General features: G+C 38.3%; 3 protein-coding genes across 6 annotated transcripts in view; 1 reads left to right on the forward strand and 2 right to left on the reverse strand.

Moving 5' to 3' along the window:
- On the reverse strand, positions 1-17375 carry LOC131539633 (gastrula zinc finger protein XlCGF57.1-like). 4 transcript variants are annotated; one of them, XM_058774283.1, is made up of 3 exons: positions 17356-17375; positions 13854-13993; positions 1-1739 (listed from the first exon to the last, which is right to left on the reverse strand). In XM_058774283.1, the coding sequence occupies exons 2-3, from the start codon at positions 13942-13944 to the stop codon at positions 208-210; spliced, it is 1623 nt and encodes a 540-aa protein (XP_058630266.1). In that variant the 5' UTR covers positions 13945-13993; positions 17356-17375; the 3' UTR covers positions 1-207. The 4 variants fall into 4 exon arrangements, with proteins under 4 accessions (XP_058630266.1, XP_058630263.1, XP_058630264.1 ...); XM_058774280.1 differs by lacking the exon at positions 17356-17375 and adding an exon at positions 14384-14591; XM_058774281.1 differs by lacking the exon at positions 17356-17375 and adding an exon at positions 14267-14291.
- Positions 14791-27548, reverse strand: part of LOC131539634 (gastrula zinc finger protein XlCGF26.1-like) — a 21015-nt gene continuing 8257 nt past the window's right edge. Inside the window, exon 3 of the mRNA XM_058774285.1 lies at positions 14791-17487. Coding sequence (XP_058630268.1) covers positions 16226-17487 — 1262 coding nt within the window. The 3' untranslated portion in view covers positions 14791-16225. The remainder of the gene's footprint in view (positions 17488-27548) is intronic.
- LOC131539636 (gastrula zinc finger protein XlCGF8.2DB-like) overlaps positions 21806-27548 on the forward strand; it is an 18478-nt gene continuing 12735 nt past the window's right edge. Inside the window, exon 1 of the mRNA XM_058774291.1 lies at positions 21806-21974. The gene's annotated coding sequence lies outside the window, so the exon portion shown is untranslated. The remainder of the gene's footprint in view (positions 21975-27548) is intronic.

Here is a 27548-nt window from a genome sequence, read left to right on the forward strand (position 1 = left end):
TCAGATAATACAATGTTTATTATTTCATTCCATTTATGTCCTTTCATTTATGATTGTTCATTTACAGTACATTGTGGCATTTCACAGCAAGCTACAACTTTATCTAATATTTTACATTAATACTTATAATAATTGTTAATAATTAACATTTTGGTGCTTTTAAACTCAATCAAATGAATGAGTGATGTTTGAAACTAAATGTTGAAATTAATTTCGCATAATACATATTTTCTGGTGCCATTTTAAATTGCTAAGCCATTTAAAACTCTTTCCACATATAGAACACAAATAGGGTCTCAAATATGCATGACTTTTCAGATGCATCAGTAAGTGCGATGGCAACAGAAATTTGCTGTTGCACTGAATAGAATTAAATCTCTTTCCTCTAGAGTGAATGTGCAGGTGATTTTTAAAATCGCTTCTTTTTCTAAACTTCTTGTCACTCTCAGAACTCTGCCATTTCTTTCTAGAGTGAGTTTGCAAATGACCTTTCAGGTCTCTTTGATATGTGAAACTCTTCTCACACTGAAGACATGTAAAAGGCTTCTCTCCGGTGTGAAGCCGTAGGTGAGTCTGAAGGTTTCCTTTACGTGAGAAACTCTTTCCACACTGGAGACAGATAAAGGTTTCTCCAGTGTGAACTCGAATGTGAATCTCAAGGTTTGCTGCGCTTATGCAAGTCTTTCCACAGTAATGGCACATGATATTGTTTGCTCCAGTGTTATTACAGTGAGTTATTACATGATTCTTTAGTTCTTTACTGTCTGTGAATCTCTTTCCACACTGACGACACAGAAAACTGTTCTCTCTTGAGTGAATTCTCATGTGGTAATTAAGCGTTACTTTATGTCTGAAACTCTTTCCACACTGATCACATGTGTAAGGCTTCTCTCCAGTGTGAATTCTCATGTGAACCTTGAAGTTTCCATTTAGTGTGAAACTCTTTCCACAGTGATGGCACATAAAAGGCTTCTTTCCGGCATGGGTTACTACATAATTCTTAAGGTGTTTCCTGTTTGTGAAACTCCTTGGCTTCTCTCCAGTGTGAATTTCGATGGGAGTCTGAAGACCTTCTTTTTGTGAGAAGTGAGGTCCAGTGTGACATCTCATGTGGGCATTAAGGGTTCCTTTACGTGTAAAATTCTTTCCACACAGAGGACATGTGTAAGGCTTCTCTCTGGTGTGAATTCTCATGTGAGTCTTAAGACTTTCTTTTCGTGAAAAAGTGTTCCCACACAGTTTGCAGGTGTAAGGCTTCTCTCCAGTGTGAATCCTCATGTGGGTATTAAGGGTTCCTTTACGTGTAAAACTGTTTCCACACTGAGGGCATGTGTAAGGTTTCTCTCCGGTGTGAAGTCTCATGTGAGTATTAAGACTTCCTTTTCGTGAGAAGCTATTCCCACACTGTTTGCAGGTGTAAGGGTTCCCTCCAGTGTGAATTTTCATGTGAGTATTAAGGTTTCCTTTGAGGGTAAAACTTTTTCCACACTGAGGGCATGTGTACGGCTTCTCGCTGGTGTGAATTTTCATGTGGACATTAAGGTTTCCTTTTTGAGTGAAACTTTTTCCACACTGAAAGCAGGTGAAATAACTTCCATTCGTTTGAGCTCTTTTTTGTGAAGATGTATGTGTGCAACTAAAAAATTTCTCTCCATTTAAGAAATCATGTTGTTTATCACACTGGTCTTTCTCTTCTGTTTCATTCAATTCTTGTCTCTCCTCTTTCAAAGCCATCAAGTCTAAAGTGAAAAAAAGACAAATACAAGTTAACCTCAATTTAATGGCACAAAGCAACAGACATCAAAACCAACACAAAAGCATTAAAGCATCAAAACCACCATGAAGCATCAAAATCAACATGTACAGGTGCTGGTCTTTTGGACAACTGTCAAGTCAGCAGTCTTCCCCATGATTGTGTAGCCTACAGAACTAGACTGAGAGACCATTTAAAGGCCTTTGCAGGTGTTTTGAGTTAATTAGCTGATTAGAGTGTGGCACCAGGTGTCTTCAATATTGAACCTTTTCACAATATTCTAATTTTCTGAGAAACTGAATTTGGGATTTTCCTTTGTTGTCAGTTATAATCATCAAAATTATAAGAAATAAACATTTGAAATATATCAGTCTGTGTGTAATGAATGAATATAATATACAAGTTTCACTTTTTGAATGGAATTAGTGAAATCAATCAACCTTTTGACAATATTCTAATTATATGACCAGCACCTGTATATTAGATCCTATGCACTAAGATTTGTTAGATTTCAAAGATTAATTAACTGAAATCTCAGAATCTTTCAGTATTGTTAATTTTAGGACTTTATGAAAAACCTGCAGTCCAGGCTACTTGTCAATTATCAAACTAAAAAATAAAATAGTATGCTCTTAACTGTTGAGTCAGAAAAACTATATTTGTAAACCATTTCAGTCAGAATTTAAGCTCCATTGTAACACAGAAACTGTGCTTATTACGGTTACATCTCTCTTTCCGTGCTATTAGATCTTTTGACAACATAGACCAGGGCTGTAAATGTTTTGCACATAATAGCACTGGTGCTACAGAGGTTGACACTTTTACATCAATGAAATTACATCTCCAACCAAAAATAGTGCAGTTTAAGCAGTGCGCTTGTGACAGCCAAAGGACATTAATGTTGCATAAAGGACACAAAATCCAAGAAATGTTTTCAGAGAAACATTTTATTTATTTGCCCAAAGTGGCAGACTGCAGAAACAGAACACCTATTTCCTGACATTGTTTTAATAATAATATAATAATAAATTAATTTTTATATAGCACCTTTAAAAGTTCATTCTTGAGGCGCTTTACACTTAAGAGGGTACAAAATATATAGAGGAAAGGGTAACAATAAAAGCACAATGAAGGAAAAAAACAGCAGATTTGATTAAAAAAAAAAACGGTAACACTTTACAATAAGGTGTCATTTGTTAACATTAGTTAATGTATCAACTAACATGAACAAACAATGATCAATACATTTATTACACTATTTATTCATCTTTGTTAACGTTAGTTAATAAAAATAGAGTTGTTCATTGTTAGTTCACAGTGCATTAACTAATGTTAACAAACACAACTTGTGATTTTAATAATGCATTAGTAAATGCTGAAATTAACATTAACTGAGATTAAGAAATGCTGTAGAAGTATTGTTCATTCTTAGTTCATGGTAACTAATGTTGTTAACTAATGTTAACTAATGAACCTTATTGTAAAGTGTTACCAAAAAAACAATACCCTTCCCCTCAGCACCTAACAACTCACAGATAAGCAAGTCTAAAAAAGTGAGTTTTCAAAAAAGATTTAAACACAAAAGATTCTGCATTTCTAATATTATAAGGAAGAGAATTCCAGAGTGTAGGAGCAAGGGAGGAAAATGCCCGGCCACCCAAAAAGCGTAAACGAGCTGTAGGGACAGTCAAAAGGCCAGAATCAGAGGAACGGAGATTCCTTTTAGGCGAGTAAACCGTTAGAAGTTCCGATAGATAATTTGGTGCCAAACCATGCAAGGCCTTATACGTAAGCATAAGAATTTTGAAGTCAATACGAAACCTAACAGGGAGCCAGTGTTGGGATTCCAATATTGGAGTGATGTGCTCCCTAGTTCTGTTCCCTCTCAGGATTCTAGCAGCTGAGTTTTGGACATACTGCAATTTATTTAGTGGTTTTTGCAATCCCTGCAAGCAAAGCATTGCAGTAATCGATGCAGGAGAAGACAAAGGTATTGATAAGTTTTTCGGCCACCGTAAAAGACAGCATGGGGCGAATTTGTGCAATATTTCTGAGATGAAAAGATGACATTTTAACAGTGTTCTGAACATGGGGATCGAATGTTAAATGAGCGTCAAATATCACCCCCAGGTTCTTTAGTTTTGTTTGAAATTCCAAGACTGAACCATCTACAGTTAGTGTTAAAGGTCCAGCTTTACGAAGTTGGTGTGTTGATCCAATAAGCATAACCTCCGTCTTATTACTGTTAAGGCAAAGAAAATTGAGACATCCAAATTTTTATCTCAGAGATGCAGTGCTCCAAAAAAGCAACAGCAGGATAATCACCCAGTTTAGAATGAATGTACACTTGTGTGTCATCTGCATATAAGTGATAATTAAGACCAAAAGATCTCAAGAGATGGCCAAGAGGTAAAATATACATGCAGAAGAGTAATGGACTCAAAAGTGCTCCCTGTGGTACCCCAAATTTGACTGAGCCAATTTTAGACTTGTGTCCTCCCATGGAGACAAACTGCCTGCGGTCTGAGAGATAAGACTTAAACCAATTCAATGCTGTCTCTGTAACACCAAACACAGATTCCAACTGCAAGAGTAAAAGAGGATGATCAACCGTGTCGAAAGCTGCACTGAGATCAAGAAGGATCAAAATTGACAGGCAGCCAGAGTCCACAGCAAGTAACAGATCATTAGTGACCTTCACTAATGCTGTGCTATGAAACTTACGAAATCCAGATTGAAAAGGCTCAAACTAATTATTAAGTGTAAGATGGGTATGTAATTGAGATGCCACAATTCGCTCCAGAATTTTGGCTAAAAAAGGGAGATTCGAAATGGGGCGGTAATTATTTATTGTTCAAGTCTGAATTCATCTTTTTTGGTACAGGGGTGACCGAAGCGATTTTGAAAGATGCTGGCACAACACCAGAGCCCAGGGAGTCATTAACAATACTCAAGACAACAGGGCCTACACAGGTAAAACATGCATTAAATAAGCATGTCGGTACAGGATCAACTATGGAGGTGGCAGCCTTCATTTGTGAAACTTCTTTGCTCAGAGAAATTAAATCAAGTGTGGAAAAATTTGAGAGAGGGGCTCCAGATAATTGAGTGGTATTAAGAGCAGAATCAGCTGAAACAAAAGAAGTACTCATATAGCTACGAGCCTTATCGATCTTATAACTAAAAAAAATCAAGGAACCGATCACAGAAATTAGCCGTAATGGGTACGCTGGCAGAACTGTTGCCTTTCAAAATTTTGTTAATGATATGAAACAATTGTCTGGGATTACTTTGATTATTTAAAATTATCTGGGAGAAGTACTGAGACCTGACAGATGCAATCTCAGCTTTATATTCACTTAAGTGGTCCTTCCAAACTAGGTGATGAACATTCAGGCCAGAGAGACGCCACCTACGCTCCATCTTATGGCAAGCTGCCTTCTTAGAGCTTCTTAGAGTTTTGTTTATATAGCCCAGTATCACAATCCAAACAACATCCATTTACTATTCAACCTCACAACAACATTAAACTTCAAATTCGATGCACCAGCTACAAAATAAGAAGAACTGTTGTTTACAGCAACACAAAATCATCAGAGGCCTGTAGCATGAAGCCGGTTCAGTTTTTACCCAGGTAAGTTCGCGTTCAGTTCGAGCAAACTCTTGAGTTTTTGGGCTCAAGAAGATGGGTTGGTTTTGAGCGGGTTTCATCACCATGGTAACTTACACTACACAGCTACTCTGCTCCGGAGCAGGTTTTATTCTGGGTTAGAGATCGCAAACCCAAACTGGACCAATCAGCTGTGAGCAAAGTGACATATCTGATGCAACGAAGACACAAAATTACCAGATTTTTGCGGCTACTTATGTCTATATTATATAAATTATAATTGTTTATAATTCATATAATATATTCATATAATTATTATATGAAGTGGCAATTAATTTTAAGCTTTGCATTTAAAGCTGCAGTCTGTAAGTTTTGCTTCTTTGTCGCATCTCTGTTTGAAACCGGCAATTGCAGTTATTTGCGGATTTATTTTCCATGTTGCATCCGATGGACGCAAAGTGCGTACGCTATTCTCTGTCATCAGTAATGCATGGATACGATGTTTCAGTTCAAATCAAAGCGTAAATAAAAGTACAATACGTTACTGATGACACAGAATAGCGTACGCACTTTGCGTCCATCGGATGCTCTTCAAAATGACGCTACGCTGACAGAGAGAGACGGAGAGGAGACGAATTGTTGAATAAATGTCGTTATTTTTATTTTCTTTGCGTACAAAAAGTATTCTCGTCGCTTCATAAAATTCAGATTGAACCACTCATGGCGGATGGACTATTTTGACAATGTTTTTTATACTTTTCTGTGCCTGGACAGTGTAATTTACTTGGCAATCAATGGGACAGTCACAAGCCTCCCGGTTTTCATCCAAAATATCTTAAATTGTGTGATTAATGACAAAATTTTCATTTTGGGGTGGAGTATCCCTTTAAGTACATTATGTAGCCTATTATAACAAATACCTTTAGTGGGCACCAACTATGGTTCGTTTTACAGCGTGATTCAATGATGTTTAAATCCATTTAATTTTAATATTTAAACACAAGCAAACTCAGAACTTTTATTTTGAAATCGCAATTACAACAAATTGCATATTTAGAAATGTTGATGCATTCTCCTGTGTTGGCATAGGTTTTATAAATCTAGTGAATTAACACGCACGGTTTTCACGCACGGTTTTAAGCAACCCAAACTCACAGCACATGCAGAGGAAGAGTTTGTCGACCGAGCTGCTGAGATGGGAGACGTGCTCCAGGCTTGTAAACGATAACAGTGCAACACAAAGCGCATCAGACTTCATATGCGTTCCCAAATGAAACCCAAACAAACAGCACATGCAATGAAAGACCGAACAATGTAATGCAAGCACTATCAAAAGTTTTACCATAAACTCAACTCTATAGTGATATCACGAGACAGCTTTCACCTCAAGGAGTAATATTGCGAGTTCTGGAGTGCTCCCGAAAGCCGGGTGAAATGGCTCTGTATTTAACGCGCTGCATTTTTGCGTGAAAAGATAATTTTTGTTTTCGATTTAAAAACTAACACTAATTTCATATATACTGCCTTTTAAAGGGGTCATCGGATGACCATTTTCCACAAGTTGATGTGATTCTTAAGGGTCTTCATGAAAAGTCTATAAAATACTCCGGTAAAAATTTCTCAATGGTAGTGTAAAAAACACCTTTTTACCCTGTCAAAGTCAGCTCTATTTTCAGCAAGCTGTTTTTTAGTCCATGTTGCTTTAAATGCTAATGAGCTCTGCTGACCCCACCCCTCTCTTCCGTGGGGTGTCGAGCAGACTGTAAACTTCAGCCGCGAAACTAGCACATTATTAGGAAAGGCGATTTGCAAATATTAATAAAAAACCCTTATACTCACTTCTTCTGTAGATGAAGCCGGATCACGAATGATTCACGCGAACACAGACATTTAGGCAGGTCAGGATCGGCGCATTCCCTTCAATAACGAAAGTAACGTTAATTTTAAAAATTCAAGTACTTTTCATAAATATGGCTGTTTTCAAGGTTTTCCAGGACTTACATTTCAAAAAGTCAAATTCAAGTACTTCAAGCACCTTGTACGAACCCTGCAACTCTAAACCTACTCTGAAACTCTGAGTTTGTTCATCTCACTTCGTGCTACAGGCCACTGGAGAGAAAAAGTTGACAAAATTGCAAAAATGCACAATCTTGTGGAAAACTAACACTTATAAAATGAAAATGTCATGAAATTACCACTAAACTACTACTATAAACAGTAGATGGCTGCAGAAGATCACTCATTACCTCATTTGTCAATTATTTGAATTTTTTTGCTTTTGGATTTTTTTTTAAAATTACTATTATAACAATTCTTATCATATTAAAGTATGAAGTATAGCATGTGCATGGAAAGTCTCGTGCCATTTAGATGAAAATACAAAACAAAGAAGTTAATCATTAATGATGATGATAATAATAATAATCTGTAATGTATTATTTAAATAATGCATTGAATAGCTTAAATCAAATATTCATTTGCAAAGGTTTATGCTGAACATAAATGCTATTTTGAAGAACGTGGAAAACCAAACAGTTGCTGGTCCACAGCGACTTCCATATGATTTTTTCCTACAATCAAATTCAATGTGGACCAGCAACCAGTTTGGTTACCCACATTCTTCAAAATATCTTCTTTTGTGTTCAGCACATGAAATAAATTAATACAGGTTTGGGACAACATGTGAGTGAGTAAATAATGACAGAAATTAAATTTTAGGGTGAACTATCCCTTTAATGACAGTCGGCTGCATGTTTAGTTCTGTCCCTTTAAGACCTGCACGCATCTAATATACAGGCACGAATCCATTTTTCTCTCAACGGTTTACTTTCATTTTAGACATAACCAACCGAGTCTATATGTAAACCTTGTGTGTTTTGACAGTATAAGCGTAACAGTAAATAATTATTTACAGTAAATAATTATTCCTCTACATAAAGATGGCGTAGGCTATAAGAAGATTGCCAAGACCCTGAAACTCAGAACAGGTGGAACCTGTCCTGTTAAACCGCTGTATGGTTTTGGCCACCGTGCAGCAGCTCAGTTTCAGGGTCTTGGCAATCTTCTTATAGCCTACGCCATCTTTATGTAGAGGAATAATTATTTACTGAATTACTGAATTAGAATTACTAATTATTTAATTCTTTCACACCTGAGACCTTGTAACACTAACCAGTCACATGACACCAGGGATAGAAAATGGCTAATTGGGCCCAATTTGGACATTTTCACTTAGGGGTGTACTCACTTTTGTGGCCATCGGTTTAGACATTAATGGCTGTGTGTTGAGTTATTTTGAGGGGACAGCAAATTTACACTGTTATACAAGCTGTACACTCACTACTTTACATTGTAGCAAAGTGTCAAAGATATAAAATATTTACAAAAATGCAAGGGGTGTACTCACTTCTGTGAGATACTGGATATATATATGCCATATTCCCATGCCATCTCCAGCCTAAACAGTTAACACAGGAATTATCTGTGTTCTGTAATTCATTCTCCATCTCTAATTATTGCCTCTCTCAAGTACTAAGTATACATATGCATATTTTCTATACAGGGTAAATAATGCACAAATCTGTACATAAATCTTCTGTTCCAGATTCATACACATTATTATTCATTGTTAAGTCTTATTTAAATGTTTCTGTTCTCATGTCAGATATGCATGTATGTACCAAGAGCTTCTTAAAAAAAACGACAACAAATTCCTCCGTGTATTTGCACACACTTGGCGAATAAAGCTGATTCAGATTTTTTTTTTTTCAATTTGGCCATGATTTTTAATGTTTATACAAAGTGCATAGTGTTGCTAATTTCATTAGTTTGTTGGTTTTCAACATAAAACTTGATGAAATGATTTCAGTGAGTGTATAGCCCTATTCGGACGGAACTAGTTTTCTAAACTACGTTTGAGTTTTGATTCTTATCACCTGACGTCAATGATTTTCATGTACAAATTCGGACAGGACTAACATCTCTGTGTTTATGACAGAGGTGGGAGGTCTGTTTTGTACATCTGAGCATTGCAGAGATCCTGTGCTCTGTATGTGTGCATTGCATAGTCATTCGGATTGATTTCCATTAGTATAACCACAGTTTTACTACAAATACCATGGTTTATTTGTGGTTACTTTCATTCATCTTTTTTTTCATTTATTTATAGTAAAACAATGTTTAATTTTCATAAAGGTACATATGTAATTAAAACATTATGTAATTGAGTCTAGAAATGAAGGCGAGTAATCTTACCTGACGATGACATTACAGTAGCTGGTCTTTAACATTTAACGTGATCTGGCTCTTGATTTGATTTATTTTTATTTCTTTTCCATATATAAAAACATTAAAAAATGCATGCGGTGTAAGAGTGTCTACAGTACTTCACATTAGCCACACAAGAACACATTGTGAATGCAAAAACACAAGACATTCGCATTCGGACGGGATTAGGTTTTCATGCTAATAGCTGCTCACATCTCAGCATGTCTAACAGATATTTCTTGCTGTATGAAGGATCATCACCTTCAACTCAACCTTGCCAAAACGGAACTGCTTGTGGTTTCAACAAACCCATCACTTCATCACAATTTCACCATCCAGTTAGGCACATCAACCATAACTCCTTCAAAAACAGCCAGAAACCTTGGAGTTGTAATTGATGATCAGCTGAATTTCTTAGACCACATTGCTAAAACTGCCCGGTCCTGCAGATTTGCTTTGTACAACATTAGGAAGATCAGGCCCTTTCTTTCAGAACATGCTATACACCTCCTTGTTCAAGCTCTTGTTCTGTCCAGGCTGGACTGTTGCAATGCTCTCTTGGCAGGTCTTCCAACCAGTTCTATCAAACCTCTACAATTAATCTAGAATGTGGCTGCAAGATTAATTTATAAACAAGCCGAAAAACACACGTCAAACCTCTGTTCATCAATTTGCACTGGCTACCAATAGCTGCTCGCATAAAATTCAAGGCATTGATGTTTGCCTACAAAACCACCACTGGCTCTGCACCCCTTTATTTCATTACTTCAGACTTATGTGCCCTCTAGAAGCTTGCGTTCTGCAAGTGAACAGAGCATTATTGTGCCATCCTAAAATCACTTTCACGGACTTTTACATTAACTGTTCCCCTCCTGGTGAAATGACCTGCACAACTCAATTCGAGCAGCTGAGCCCATCTTCAAGAAACGGCTAAAAACACATCTCTTCCATTAGGGCTGCGCGATTATAGTAAATCTCCATCACGTGCTGTCAGATGGAGCAGCATTTACTACACAGAGCCATAGTTCACTGACACGCTATGCAAAAAAAAATTAAAATAAAATTAAAATTTGCTGACGATTAGGGATGCTCATATCGGTTAATTTTCCTGACCGACAACTGCTGCTCGTTATCCGAACATTAACCGTTAACTGATAAAATAATAAATTAGTATTAAATAAAAATAGACTGGACAAGCATCTGTGATGATACATTAGAAATACAAACAAGTATTTTATTTTAATGTGCAAACAGCAGCAAACAGAGCAAGCAAAACCTGGATTCACACATCCTCATATTAACACACACCAGCAGCGCTTGTAGGCTTACACTAAATATATATCAAATAAATAATTAACAAATTAAGATAAAACTTTCTATGTGCTTTGAAGAACGGCTAGTTGTTTTCCCGTCAGACATAAAAATATATAGCAGCAGCAGGCCTACCTCAGTGTATGTGTCTATTTTTGTTTATTTGTTTTCTAAGTAACAAGTCGACATGCTGTATGGATAGACTGGAGCGCTACCTGTTAGACCCGCGGCAAAAACACCATCACAAAAATCCTGTCATTTCAGGGTTTGGGACTTTTCATCCAGAGGTCATACTCGCAGCATGTTTGCAGCAGCGTTGAGCAATATAGCCAATCACAGACATATTTGTTGATTTCATGAACGCAATCCACTCACCCCACCCAAATGCGGTGTTCTGTTAAGTTCTGCTGAGTTCTATGTTCGCGAATTCTCTCATTAAAACAAAGAAAGTGTAGACATGATGTAAATAAGAGATTAAGTGTAAAGCTTCTTTGATTATTTTTTATTAACTTTGTGAGATCGATGATCTACAGTAAGATGAGTGACAGCTTTCCAGTGATTATTCCCATTGCGCACTACAATCCATTCAGAATTTACATACAGTACATTCACTCACGGATTCACTCTCTGATAACCATTTATCCAATATTGCCACTTGCCATTGTGTTATGTATACTACATCAGTTAACTCAGTGAAGGTGAAGCAGGTGCTTGCTCAGCGAAATATGTCTGAATGCAGTAAACACTATGTATAGCATTATTTTTTCTTTTACCATGCAGAAAACTTAAAAATGTGTGTGAAAAAAAGTAATAATATTTGACTAATAATATTAATCGGTTAAAATTCTTACTTCTGGTTAACGGTTAAACAGTCAATAGCATGCCTACTGACGATATAATCGTGCGATTAAGAAATCGTTCTGCAATAATGACAGCTGTTTGCGTAGCTTCTCAGTGAACTATGGCTCTGTGTAGTAGATGCTGCTTCATCTGAAAGCATGTGAAAATACCACAATTAATAACATGGTTTTACTGCAAACTCACTTCATAACGTCAGTCGAGTGTTTGAAATAAATCCTTCTGTGAGATGATGTGGCTTCTTACACAGAATAAGGCACGCAACATATTTCATAGTATTCTAAGCAGTGATAAAGGCTCGATTAGCATTGCATTATTATATTCTATTATTATTATAATGGAAAATATAATAATATTTCTAATAAGAACTCAGATAAATCATATATTGTCGTAGTCCTGTGTTTATTAGTCACGTTGAATCAATGAAAGCAGTTAAATCTTCTGTTTATTCAGCTACTGCTATAGGGATTTCCTAGATTTCTTCCGCATGGCATAGTTGGAGTTTCCACACGAGAGCGCCCTTTGGCCTTCGGATGGAGATTTACCACTGATTACAGAACTGTGCTTCACTGACAAGATGCACATGACAATCACAGCTTTTGCCTTATCGCGACTGTGATTTCATTTAGATTTATCATGCAGCTCTATCTTCCATCTTTATTTGACCCTCTAACACTTGCACTCTCTATTCTATTCTTTTTCTATTCTACTCGTTTTCATTTTATGTATGTATGTGTTTGTGTGTGTGTATGTATATATAGGGGTGTCAACATTAACGCATGCGAGTAATCAAATTTTTAACGCGTTAATATTTTTTTTCACGCAAATTAATCGCTTGATAAGGTTTGACCCCAACGTCTTCCCGTCTTCGCAGTGCGGAAGGTTATCTATCATTGTGTGATGAGGCTACAGCGAACCAGTGTTGCCAGGGTAGCGGCACAAGTGGGCTATTTTGAAAATAGTCGCGTTTTTTGGGCTTCTTTTATAATGTACCGCGACCGCCCAAAGTATAGACAAATAATAATTCAAATAGATAATTTTACTAATGTGTATTATACTTGGAATGTATACCTGACGACTTAAGAAAGGAGAGGCGGTAAGTAACATCACAAGCAACGTGAGTTTCAGCCAGAGCATAACGTTACATGTTCAGGCTTTTCCACAGCAGAAATAAACATGACAACAGCCACTATAGATTATATAAGATAATAAACACACGATTACGATAGATATTTGTATGTGATTTTTTTTAGTTGAATGTGTACATCTGAAATGCTCATTTGTGCAGCGATAGAAAAGGCTATAAATAGCATATTTTAACAACAGTAAACGACCAAATTCCACATGTGATAGTAAAAGGAAGTTATTACAAACACTCGATGGTGGTTTGAAGCGAGTTCTGAGTAAAAGTGTACTATTAATCTCATAAATTGTCTTATGAAGCATGATGCTAATGTTAGCTCTAATGCAGCTGCAGAACAGGTCCAATTCTTCTTCATAATGCATTTTGCATTCTGACAGCAAGGAAGTCTCTGAATGAGCATTAGCACGAAAGTGCAGGAACAGAGGGAGCACAAAAGAAATAGGGTGCAGCAGCTAGAGTGTTTACTACAGGGTTTCTGCGGATCATTAAAAATTCTTAAATACCTTAAATGGTATATTCTAAATTATATTTCCAAGAGGTCTTAAATTTAGAGATGAAAAAACAGAAATCGTAATATGGCTTAATGTGACGATTAAACGTCAAAAGATTTCATTGGATAAATATGAGTGCTGCAGGGTTCAAACTATGAGTGCAGAGCTGCTTTTTGATTACAGCAGTTACTTGGGAAACAATTATGTTTCTGCTGCTCCAAAAGTGCCATCTACTGGCAGAGAATGAATTTGCATTTCCAATCAGCCCATCTGATTTGTGCAAAATAAATGCTTTTGTTAGACACGGTTTCATATTTAAACGGGTCACACGACGATGCTAAAAATAACATTATTTGGTGTATTTGGTGTAATGCAATATGTTGCAGTTCAAGGTTCAAAGCTTTGAGAATGAAATCTAACCTGTTTGTTCCTTGTTCCTTGTATCTTCATGTTCGACTCTAAATGCTTCTTCAATCCTCGTGTCTTCACTCTCCTCTTTAATAAACGCCATCTTTGTATGTCACGGAGATGATCTCAGCTGCTTCACCGGTAGTTTTTTTCTGTGTGTTTGGAGGCATTGTCATGTTTAAGAAAAGAACATAATTAAAATCTGAATTAATATAAACTTCCACGGAAATGTGTTGGAAATAAACTCTGCAGGGTCTTGCCCTGCAAGAGCAGGTTTTGACACACCACAATAGACACAATGAAATCTGTGATAAGGTGTATAAAATAAACGAAGATCCGCCCCTGTTCAACTGTTTACAATAAACTGATTTCACGCAAAATGAGACGCACATTTTTGTTAGTAACGTTAGATTCGCTCCACTCACGCAAAATATTACAATGTTACATCCAATAAATATTAAATCATTTTACATCGCTTGAAAAACAAACAAAACTGCCTGAACTGTTTAATTTAAACTCTTTAAAAGCTTAAAATTACAAACCTTTCTACAGCGAATCACAACAGATGCAGGAGCGCGGCGCAGCCTTATGGCGTCACGTAGACAAATCAAAATAAAAGTCCTATACAGTACGAACAAATGTACAGAGGTTATAAATTTAAGGTAAACCCATATGTCAGGCAGACATATACATCATATGTCAGAGGTCTTCAGTTTTATTTAAAAATAACTACCAATGAAGAAGTGTGAAGCACTAAGATGAAATTCTATTGAAAGAGCCATACGAAAGGTAATTTTACTATTACACAGTGATCAAGGTATGTTAATAAAAATTAAAAATGAGTGCAACAAACTAGTAAAAAAAAAAAAAAAAAAAAACACATGCATACACACACACAAACACACATCATATAACTTTTATTTACTTGTTATTCTCATCTTTAGTTGCTATGAAAGATTTGACCAGGGTGTTATTTTCCAACCATGCAAATTCAAGAAGCTTATGTTTATAAAATAAGATATTTTTCTGCTTTTCTTCTTGTATGATTATGTAACACTAAATTAACCCTTTAGGCGCCAGGGATTTTTGGAAAAATGCTGGATTTTGACATCAAGATTTCAAAAGCTTGTTTGTGATGTCACCAGCCTGTGATGTGATTGTGATGTCGTAGTCCCTACGAGCCGTAACTGTAGGCCTTAAACTGACAAAATTTTAAAAGACAATATCTCTGTTTGCATTGAACTTTCAGCATCATAACTTTGCAGATATTGTTTATGCTCAAACAGCAACATTACACACTAAGGCCCCGTTTACACCAGTGCATTTTCATTTTAAAACGCATAACTTTTGCTACGGATACACCTATCGTTTACACTACTCCGCCGTTTTCGAGACTTTTGAAAACGCTGCAGACCTCGTTTTAGTTTGAAAACTCCGGGGTAGCATTTCAGTGTAAATGGACCAAAACGGAGACTTCTGAAAACGATGGTGTGGCTGCCCACAAACAATAACATCATGCTCGTTGTTGTACCCATAGATATGTATGAGTAGATTCCCCATTCGACCGCTCCAAGCATGCAGATGCATCCGCCATCTAAATAATAGGGATCTACCTATACAAATCTATGGTTGTACCTGTATGAATGGTCACGTGGCATGTGTTTTCGGTTGTGTGGTGAAACGGAGGTCGTTTTCATTCTAAAACACCATTTTAAAATGAAAACTCACTAAGTGTAAACTAAACTAAACTAAAGTTAAAAAAGTGAAATCACAATCAACCACCCCTTTAAAGGGATACTCTACCCCAAAATGAAAATTTTGTCAATATTCATGTCGTTCCAAACCCGTAAAAACTTTGTTTGTCCTCGGAACACAATTTAAGACATTTTGGATGAAAACCGGGAGGCTTGTGACAGTGCCATTGACTGCCAAGTAAATTACACTGTCAAGGTCCATAAATGTATAAAAAACATCCTCAAAATAGTCCATCTGCCATCAGTGGTTCAATCTTTATGAAGCGACGAGAATACTTTTTGTACGCAAAGAAAATAAAAATAACGACATTTATTCAACAATTCGTCTCCTCTCTGTCTCTCTGTGTTAGCGTAGCACCATTTTGAAAAGCATCTGATGGACTCAAAGTGCGTACGCTATTCTCTGTCATCAGTAACGCATGGATACGTATTATTTGCAAGAAAATAGGAAGCCTCAAAGTATAAAATGGTGAAGCAAAAAGAGATTTAATGCAAATAAATGAAGTAACGATGGAGGTGAAAAACAGGGTGGTGGTTGTAGAAGCATCACTTGTTTAGATGTGTATCTGATCATTTAAATGTCATGTGAACAGATTCACAAAAAAGCAGAAAACCAGATTTGGCCCACATTCAACTGTGGTGTGAGCGTAGCCTTAATTTTACACAGATACGTATTTTCTGGTGCCATAGTAAATTGCTGGGCCATTTAAAATGCTTTCCACACAAGGAACACACATAGGGTCTCAGATCTGCATGGCTTTTCAGGTGTATCTGTAAGTGTGATGGCAACAGGAATTTTTTATTACACTGATTGCAATTAAATTGTTTTCCTCCAGCGTGAATTTGTAAATGACGTTTCAGGCGATATCTTTTCTTACGCTGAAGACATGTGAAAGACCTCTTTCTAGTGTGAATTCTCATGTGAGTCTGAAGGTTTCTTTTATTTGTATAACTCTTTCCACAGTGATGGCACATGAAAGGCTTCTTTCCAGTGTGAGTTAATAAATGATTCTTAAGGCGTTTCATTTTTGTGAAACTCCTTCCACACTGATGACATATAAAACAGTTCTCCCTTGAGTGAATCCTCATGTGCTGATTAAGGTTTTCTTTACATCTAAAATTCTTTCCACACTGACCACATACGAATGGCTTCTCTCCAGTGTGAATTCTAATGTGGGTATCAAGGGTCACTTTACGAGTGAAACTCTTTCCACACTGACTACATATGAATGGTTTTTCTCCAGTGTGACTGTTCATGTGATAACTAAGGCCTAGTTCACGTGTGAAGCCCTTCCCACATAATTTGCAGGTGTAAGGCTTCTCTCCGGTGTGAATCCTCATGTGTTTCTTAAGGTTTCCTTTTTGAGTGAAACTCTTTCCACACTGATGGCAGATGAAAGAGCTCTCTCCGGTGTGAATTCTCATGTGGACCTTAAGGTTCCCCTTTTCAGTGAAACACTTTCCACACTGTTGGCAGGTAAAAGAGCTCTCACCAGTGTGGATTTTCATGTGGACTTTAAGGTTTCCTCTTTGAGAGAAGCTTTTTCCACATTGTTGGCACGTGAAAGGCCTTTCTCCAGTGTGAACTCTCAAGTGGACATTAAGGTTTCCTTTTTCATTGAAACTCTTTCCACACTGTTTGCAGGTGAAAGGTTTCTCTCCTTTGTGAATTCTCATGTGGACTTTAAGATTTCCAAATTGATCAAAACTCTTTCCACACTCTTGGCAGGTGAAATACTTTTTAGTTCCTTTCTTCTGACCTCTTTTTTGTGAGGAAGTCTTTTCGGTCTTTCTGGATACTTCTTCAGTCATAAAATCATGATGTTTCTCATATTCATACTTCTGCTCCATTTCATTAAGCTCGTGATTCTCCTCCTTCAGCGTCATCAGGTCTAAAGTGAAAAAAGGCAAATACAAGTTAACTCCAGTTTAAAGACTCAAAGCAAAAGACATCAGAATATTTAGACACTCAAAGCATCAAAACCAACAACATGTACACTGTATACACCATCCTTTCCTGTACACAATAAGGCAGTGGTTTTCAACCTTGGTCCTGGGGACCCACTACTCTGCACATTTTGTTTGTCTCCAATCCAGATCATCAGCTTGTTAAGCAGAGAGCTCCATAAAAAGAAATGAGTGTCTCAGATAAGAGAGACATATAATGGTCCAGGATTAAAAATCAATAAGATACTAATTGTTGTGCAGCTGATAGTTTTATATTTCCTCACAGCCTGATGAAACTGCACAACTATCCAGGTTAGTAGTGTGTATTAAAGATATTAAACATAGGATGGCAGTAATTTCCTTCCATTAAATTCTGACAAGACAAAAGACGAAAACCTCCATGCATCTAGATCTCGCTTGATGTACTGTTACATTTTCTACAGTTAAGAACCTCATAAGTCTGTAATAAGGACCCAAATGTAGAGAGATAAAAGACACAGTGGCACTAAATTATGAAATACATGTACAACAGAAAATTGTACATATAGCCATTTCCACACAAAACTTGGCCTTTATCAGTATGAACATGAGCAGTGGCTACAACTCAGGTAAGGCTTCTAAACCGGGGCATTATTAGGGGCGTCACATTTATCAACATCCAATCAATTGTATAATGGGATTGACGGCATACAAATGTTTCATGAATCACATTAACCCTGTCGTAAGTTGATTTGTGCGCTCGGATCTGTGCTCGGGTAAATTAGAATGGATGTGTCTGTGACCCGTTATAAATATCACAAATATATGATTTGCCCGGGGGTTTAGTTTTACATGTGCAAATAGGAGCATAAACAACAGAACATGAGGATTCACACATGGTCAAATCACATACCTGCAGCAATTTTGTGAACGGAAGAAAAACAATAAAATTTTACATATAAAAGGAATAAAATAAATAGGACAACACAAAATATATTTCACTTAAACAATTAACAGATTAATACAACAACAGAAAAAACAACAACCCTGCAACAAGTTCAGTATATGATAAGTTTCGGTTCATTTTTTAAATTGTTAGATTGATAATTAAGGGCCGATGTCTTTACTGAATAGTTAAACTAAAAATCTCGGGCCATGCTCTGGTTGGTCAGTAGAGGACAAGAAGAATAGACAGGAAGGCAGAAGTTGGCACTGGGAGATCAGTCCACACACAAAATCAATCCAGGGAACAGACAAGATCAAGGTCAATAATAGAAAGAGTTCATTAAAGGGTTAGTTCACCCAAAAATGGAAATTCTATCATTAATTACTCACCCTTATGTTGTTCCCAACCTGTAAGACCTTCATTCATCTTCGGAACACAAATTAAAGTGCCCCTATTATGGAGTTTTAAAAATTACCTTTCATGCACTGTGTAACACTAAGTGAATGAAAACATCCTGCAAAGTTTTAAATCTGAAAGTGCACCGTGTATAAAGTTATTCTCTCAAAAAAAAAAAAAGAGTCGACTCTGAATCACTGAAACGAGTCGTTTTTAAAACGAATCCCAAGCTGTTTCATGTTGACGTCAACATGAAACATTAGCATATTTCCCGGCCAATTGTTGCACAAGCAGAAAACTTGACCATCAGTTGATTTTTACGTTGGTCTGAATGAAAATGCAAATTCATTCTTTGCCACTAGGTATGCCGCTTACGCTGTACACAAAGCAGCACTGCGCTCACAAACACTACTTCATCAGGCATTACAAGCATGATAAAATGAAAATGAAATCGACCAATTGGACCAATCACTGCAGATTAGCGTCACGCAAAGGAGGGGTTTGGAAAAATGAATCGTTGAGGGAATCGTTTGGGAGTCATTGAGCAAATAAGGTAAAAATAATGCATATCATAAGACAATGAAAGTGTTTTTTGACTTTGCATTCACATCAACAAAAATATGAACCTTTCATAACCCATAATAGGGGATGGGGGCGTGACGTCACTGCTCTAGCGCCGCGGTGGCTGATGGGAAAAATCGCCATTTTGTGAGGCCACTTGTTGCGACGCGCTGAGGAAGTTGTAATATGAACCTGTTTTAAATAGGATACAGAAATTGATTAAAGTGTAAATCAACATATTAAAGTTATTAAACAAAACATTATTTAGTCAAGAGCAGTGAGGGATTTCTTCTGTCTTTTGTTTTTTGATTAACATTAATGACAGACGGCACAGCTTTATTAGGCTTCTGTCACAAGACCTGTTTCACGGATCCAATACTTATACATATGCGTTTTCTTTCGCAACTTAAGACAAAACTGACAATGCTTATGAGGATACTCGCCAGGACGAACATTTTGACATAATTTTGTGTGTATTTGGCCACTTAAGCGCAACCAGCTGTGTTTGTTTGTTCGCAGCGCGCGATTTGGATGTGACTGCAGCGCACAGAAAAGCGCCTCTGGAGCGCACGAGTACCGAAAGACTTAAGACGTGCAAATAATACATTTCTGTGACGACGCAACAATGACCGATTAGGCAATTGACAATTCTGTCAACTGTACCGAAACGCGAGCTAAAGTCTTGTATCGCAGATGTGAAGAGAAGGTCAAAGAGAGAGGACGCGGTGCAGCTGAATCACTCACGCTGTTTTCAAATGACTGGTTGTGTGAATTTATTTACTCATCTAACCTACACGCTATATTCAATAAATGTTTTGCAGGAATTTCCCTCATTTTAAAGTCAAAAGCTGCGGGAATATATGCGCAATCCCACACCGAAATTCAGGACCTGATTAAGCATAATTCTACTGTACATAGAATTGTGAAACATGACTTTTCCAAAACTTTCTGGCTTTATTTATTTTTCCAAAAGTTTACAGGCCTGGAAATTGCTGTTTTAAAATTCCATGACTTTTCCAGGTTTTTCATGACCGTATATGAACCCTGAATGTCACGATTGGGTGCTGTTATCTAAATCAAAATCAGGCAAAAATATAGGTGCATCGATTGGCCATCTTTTCCAGGTACCGTTTTCTTGCGTCCGTTAGAAGTTTGTCTCTGTATAGTACATTTTGTTCTTTTAATCGACTTTTCAACATTGTTTTTCATGTGGTTGTTTTAAGTCTCGCCCGATGTGGCCTCACAATATGGCGGCGCCCTCTTGTTTACGTCCCAGAATGCACTGCGCAGTGACGTCGGTTGCCAAGCTCTATAGGGGCACTTTAAGATTTTTGATGAAATCCATGAGCTCTCTGGCCCTCTATAGACAGCAAGGGTCCAACCCCCAAATAACCATCTACCGCCATTATGGAGAGTACTATGACACAGCGCAGTGCATGCACATGTGTGGTACTCTCCGTAATGGTGGTAGATGGTTACTCTGAGAAGAATTGTTGAAGAATTATTCTCGTAAGCTTCATAAAATTACAATTGAACCACTGAAGAAACATATACTATTTTACTACTTATTTTATTGTCCTTACTACCTTTCCTTGAATGTGGTAGTTGCGTTTCTGTCTATGCAGGGTCAGAAAGATCTTGGATTTTCTATCTTAAAATCAATGTTATAGACCATCATTTTTGTTTCTATAACATGTGAATATATCCTCTATCACATTCTACAACAAAAACAATCAGTTGTTATCACTAGATTTATTTTGATTTCCCGAGTCCGCTATTAGCTTATAGCCCGTTAGCATTGCCAGCGGCTTATGCTCACAAGTCCGGGGGAAGTATAAAGCGCGCTGCTAACACTCCCACCACCTCTACTCTATGTGTTTCTCTGCACAGGCCCTGTGCACCCAGGACGCGATCTTTCCAGATGTCCTTCACTCCGGCACCAGGACACGACAGACCCTGGGTGCACCAGCAGCGGAAGACACGAGCCAGGCCCCGGGCGACTACCTCTCCCCCTCCGGTCTCCACCCGGAACCACTTCACTCCCCTCCGTGAGACAGAACGGGGCGCTGTGATCATCGAAGACGGCACGTCCTTGCTACGTTAGCTGAAGGTAAAATGCACACTCACTGTTTCCCTGGCGCTCGTGTTCTCGATGTTCCTGCACAGATACCCGAAATCCTGAAGGGCAACGAGAGCGTTGCAGCTGTTGTGCTGCATGTGGGGGTTAATGACACCAAGCTGCGGCAGACAGAGACACTGACGAGGGACTTCAGGAGTCTGATCGAGACGGTACGCAGCACATTGCCCGCGACGAGGATCGTGTCAGGACCGCTTCCCACATATCGACGAGGACAGGAAAGGTTCAGTAGACTTTTTGCTTTAAACAAATGGTTATTGTCATGGTGTAAAGAACAGAAACTGCTCTTTGTTAATAATTGGAATCTTCTCTGGGAGCGTCCTAGGCTTTTCCGTGCTGATGGCCTGCACCCCAGCAGAGTCGGAGCAGAACTGTTGGATAACATCTCCAGGACGCTACGTTCCATATGACTAGTAAGCAAATTCTCAAATAACTGCTATGATGACTTTTGTTCTACCCACTTAAATGACAGAAGTACTTGTGTTGTCCAATCTATACAGACTGTGTCTGTTCCCCGAATAGTGAGGTCAAAATATAAATTTAATGCAGGATCTAGAAAAATCTGATCGTGATTAAACCAGAAAAATGCTAAATAAATTAACAAAAACAATTTTCAAAGCTTGGGCTCCTAAACATTAGGTCACTCAAACCCAAAGCAGTTATTGTAAATAAAATGATCACAGATAACAGTTTTGATGTACTCTGTTTGACTCAAACCTGGCTTAAACCAAATGATTATATTGGTCTAAATGAGTCTACTCCACCAAGCTACTGTTATAAGCATGAGCCCCGTCAGACTGGTTGTGGCGGCGGTGTTGCAACAATATATAGTGATATTCTCAATGTTACTCAGAAAACAGGATACAGGTTTAACTCATTCGAAATACTTCTACTTAATGTTACACTGTCAGATACGCAAAAGAAATCTCTCCTATCTCTTGTTCTGGCTACTGTGTGTAGACCGCCAGCTCCACAGATTTTCTAAAAGAATTTGCAGATTTCCTCTCAGATCTATTGGTTAATGTTGATAAAGCGCTAATTGTCTGAGATTTTAACATTCACGTTGATAATACAAATGATGCATTACGACTTGCGTTTACTGACCTAATAAACTATTTTGGAGTCAAACAAAACGTAACCAAATTGAAAAAGGTTAGAGAAAAAGTACTGCGCCATGGTACAACAGTTATACCCATTCTCTCAAGAAAGAAACTCGTAATCTTGAGCGCAAATGGAGAAAAACTAACTTGAAAGTTTTTAGAATTGCGTGGAAAAACAGTGTGTCCAGCTATAGACAGGCTTTAAAAGCTGCCAGGGCAGAGCATATCCGAAAATTCATAGAAAATAACCAAAACAATCCAAGGCTTTTATTTAGCACAGTGGCTAGATTAACAAATAACCAGACGCCACCCGATCTAAATATATTCCCTCACAGTTTAATAGTAATGACTTTATGAATTTCTTCACTGATAAAATGGGTAACATCAGAAATACAATAACAACTGTAGATTCTACAGCGCCTAGTACTTCAGCTTCATTCATCGCAACCAAATAATAAACTGCAGTGCTTTACAACTATAGGACAAGAAGAGCTAAATAAACTTATCACCGCATCTAAACCAACAACATGCCTATTCGATCCTGTGCCCACTAAATTACTGAGAGTTGTTACCTGTAGCAGAAGAACCGCTTCTCAATATTATTAACTCGTCGTTATCTTTAGGTCACGTCCCAAAACCATTCAAGCTGGCGGTTATTAAGCCTCTTATTAAGAAACCACAACAAGATCCTAGTGAACTGGCAAATTACAGACCCATTTCAAATCTTCCGTTTACGTCAAAGATTTTTGAAAAAAGCTCAATTGTGCTCCTTCTTGCAAAAAAATTATCTCTGAAGAATTTCAATCAGGTTTCAGGCCCCATCAAAGCACAGAAAATGCACTTATCAAAATTACAAATGACTTGCTTCTTGCGTCAGACTAAGGCTGCATCTCATTAAGGCTGCCGCGGTGAAGGATTTTCCCTTGTGGTAATTTTGAGTGGCTCAATAGCGCGATATGCAATATTATCGCCATATATATATATATATATATATATATATATATATATATATATACACACAGGTGCATCTCAATAAATTAGAATGTTGTGGAAAAGTTCATTTATTTCAGTAATTCAAATCAAATTGTGAAACTCGTGTATTAAATAAATGCAATGCACACAGACAGAAGTAGTTTAAGTCTTTGGTTCTTTTAATTGTGATGATTTTGGCTCATATTTAACAAAAACCCACCAATTCACTATCTCAACAAATTAGAATACTTCAGAAGACCATTAAAAAAAAAACATTTTTAGTGAATTGTTGGCCTTCTGGAAAGTATGTCCATTTACTGTATATGTACTCAATACTTGGTAGGGGCTCCTTTTGCTTTAATTACTGCCTCAATTTGGCGTGGCATGGAGGTGATCAGTTTGTGGCACTGCTGAGGTGGTATGGAAGCCCAGGTATCTTTGACAGTGGCCTTCAACTCATCTGCATTTTTTGGTCTCTTTCTCATTTTCCTCTTGACAAGGTTCAGGTCTGGCGAGTTTGCTGGCCAGTCAAGCACACCAACACCATGGTCATTTAACCAACTTTTGGTGCTTTTGGCATTGTGGGCAGGTGCCAAATCCTGCTGGAAAATGAAATCAGCATCTTTAAAAAGCCGGTCAGCAGAAGGAAGCATGAAGTGCTCCAAAATTTCTTGGTAAACGGGTGCAGTGACTTTGGTTTTCAAAAAACACAATGGACCAAAACCAGCAGATGACATTGCACCCCAAATCCTAACAGACTGTGGAAACTTAACACTGGACTTCAAGAAACTTGGGCTATGAGCTTCTCCACCCTTCCTCCAGACTCTAGGACCTTGGTTTCCAAATGAAATACAAAACTTGCTCTTGAAAAGAGGACTTTGGGCCACTGGGCAACAGTCCAGTTCTTCTTCTCCTTAGCCATTGACACGTCTGTGTGTGGTGGCTCTTGATGCCTTGACCCCAGCCTCAGTCCATTCCTTGTGAAGTTCACCCAAATTCTTGAATCGATTTTGCTTGACAATCCTCATAAGGCTACGGTTCTCTCGGTTGGTTGTGCATCTTTTTCTTCCACACTTTTTCCTTCCACTCAACTTTCTGTTGACATGCTTGGATACAGCACTCTGTGAACAGCCAACTTCTTTGGCAATGAATGTTTGTGGCTTACCCTCCTTGTAAAGGGTGTCAGATCAGATCAGCAGTCTTCCCCATGATTGTGTAGCCTAGTGAACCAAACTGAGAGACCATTTTGAAGGCTCAGGAAAACTTTGCAGGTGTTATGAGTTGATTAGCTGATTGGCATGTCACCATATTCTAATTTGTTGCACTGCAGGGCCTCCCATGCCCATGTGCCTGTTTGTAAGCATGGCATGACCCCCAAAAGCCTCCGAAACGTGGGATGTACTGAATTGATCTCAAACATCAGTTAAGGCATTTTTAACTAATTGGCTTTGGCACCATTAAGCCCAATCTCTTATTTTACATCAGCAGTCACACAGGTATCTAAACAGAGAACATAATTTGTGACAGGAATATGTGGTTAACATTTCTGCTTTGTGGAATATTTTAAATTGGAATATGAAAACAGTCCAACAGCAACTTGTAAATGTATGCAATGTGAGCATTTCGCAAGGTGGTAACAAAAGAGCTTTGTTCAAATCTACCAATCTGACACACCACCTAAAAACTAAACACTCAACAGAATACAGCATGTTCACTGAGGGCATCCACCACAACTGAACTGTCCACTGAACCCATGCTAAGATTGTGATGCAAAACACAGTTGAAGATACTTTTATTAGAAGAGGGAAATTTCCTTTTAAGAGTGACAAGGTCATTGATTAGAAGAGGAACTGGCTGTTTGCTAACACGACAGAGATGCTGATTTTACTCTAACTGAACCTAGACTTCATTTCAAAGTGAAAGTTACGTGCCCGATACATAAATTAATGATTACAATTTTTTTTATTGCTTATAATTATGCTCCTGAACACAAATTATGTTCTTTGATATCTTAAAATAGTCTTGATAATTATTAAAGCGTAATAATCCCTCCAATCACTGACTGAACTTGTCCATGTATTCAGGACTGTTACTGATATCCTTTAACTGTTTAATTGTGCTCTAGTCTTACATTAATATTTAAAATTAAAAAGTACAATAATTTTAGCAATAAACCAAAAAGAAACTAAAAGACAAGACAACCGCATATATATATATATATATATATATATATATATATATATATATATATACATATAAGTAAAACCTTTTTGCCATTTTGTTGTCTTTATTGAGATAGGATAGTATGTAGACAGGAAAGTGGTAGAGAGAGGGGATGGGATCAGGAAAGGTCCACCAGTCGGGACTCGAACTCGGGATGCCTGAAAAGCAGCGGTGCTGTATGTCGGCGCACTGCCCACAAGGCTATCGACGCAGACATGAACAAATAAGGGTGTTTATACACACGGTTCTTTTCAGGGGTCTGAGCGCGGTTCGTGTGATTTTTGGCCCATATGTGAACACTCCAAACGATCTCAGACCCCTTAGAAGTGAACCGAACCGAGACCGTCTCGGGAGGTGGTCTGAGTACGGTTCGCTTTTGGCTAAAGGTACAGTTTGCTAAAAACGTGCATTTCACAGTGGTAGGCACAAACTGAGGGGAAAACTGAAAGTCCCTCAAAATATGAGACTATATCTAACAAGGGATGTCATCTTGACACTCTTGCCCCTAAGGTTCCCAAAGGGACCTCTTCTCTTTCACAGTGTTTCACACAGACAGTTAATTGTTTCACACAAACAGCCTTTCAGAGTTATACACCTTTTTTGGATAGCCTGTCTTACCACCACCAAAAACACTTTTCCACTATACTGAGCATGTCAACCATGCACTTCAGCTCCACTTATGACCCTCCAACACGGCCCTTCTCGCAGGGTGGTGGTGGGCAATAATGGAGGTAGAAGATCTTTTGTGATCATCTAAGAAGAATGAATGAGGGTGGGGACATTACTTCAGGCCAGTGGTGGGGTATTGTGGAGACCCCACCACAAGGATCACCTATTACTCCTAAGTACCAACAGGAAGAGCTCATGCCGGCAAGGTCCCCTGAAGGAGCACCTGTGCCAGACGTGTACCCACAGGGAGCACCTGTTCCTGCTAGGCACCCACTGAGGAGAAAAGTGAAAATCCCTGAAAATGAGACTTTATCTAACAATGAATATCATCTTGACACCACTGGCCCTAAGGCCCCCAAAAGGAGCACCAAGGTCTGCCAAGACTGCAAAAGGAACACCAGTCCCCGTCTCTTCCCCTGGAGAAGCACCTGTTTCCACCAAATCCCCAGAGGAAACACAATGACCCAAGAGGGAAGGACCTGTGCCCACTTTGTACCACGATAAAGTACCTATGCCAGGCTTATTCCTGAGGCAGCACTAGTGCCCACCTTGAGCCAAGAGAAAGCACCAGTGCCTGCCTTGTATCAAGAGAAAGCACCTGTGCCCACCTCGTCCCCTGAGGAAGCACTGGTGGCAGACGGGTCCCTGCAGGAAGCACCTGTGCCTGCCAGGCACCAACTGAGGACAAAACTAAAAATCCCTGAAAATATGAGACTTTATCTAACAAGGGATGTCATCTTGACACTCTTGCCCCTAAGGCTCCCAAAGGGACCTCTTCTCTTTCACAGTGTTTCACACAGACAGCCTTTCAGAGTTATACTCCTTTTTTGGATAACCTGTCTTACCACCACCAAAAACACTTATCCACTATACTGAGCATGTCAACCATGCACTTCAGCTCCACTTATGACCCTCCAACACGGCCCTTCTCGCAGGGCGGTGGTGGGCAATAATGGAGGTAGAAGATCTTTTGTGATCATCTAAGAGGAATGAATGAGGGTGGGGACCATACTTCAGGCCAGT

The sequence above is a fragment of the Onychostoma macrolepis genome, chromosome 04 (assembly GCF_012432095.1).
Source record: "Onychostoma macrolepis isolate SWU-2019 chromosome 04, ASM1243209v1, whole genome shotgun sequence".
Classification (NCBI taxonomy): Eukaryota; Metazoa; Chordata; class Actinopteri; order Cypriniformes; family Cyprinidae; genus Onychostoma; species Onychostoma macrolepis.

Bases quoted from the DNA above. Each gene is read 5' to 3' on its own strand.
- LOC131539633 (XM_058774283.1), bottom strand. From the start codon at position 13,944: ATGGCGTTTATTAAAGAGGAGAGTGAAGACACGAGGATTGAAGAAGCA. The intron at 1,740-13,853 runs GTTAGATTTCAT...TTTTCACTTTAG, and splicing joins AAGGAACAAGGAACAAACAG to ACTTGATGGCTTTGAAAGAG.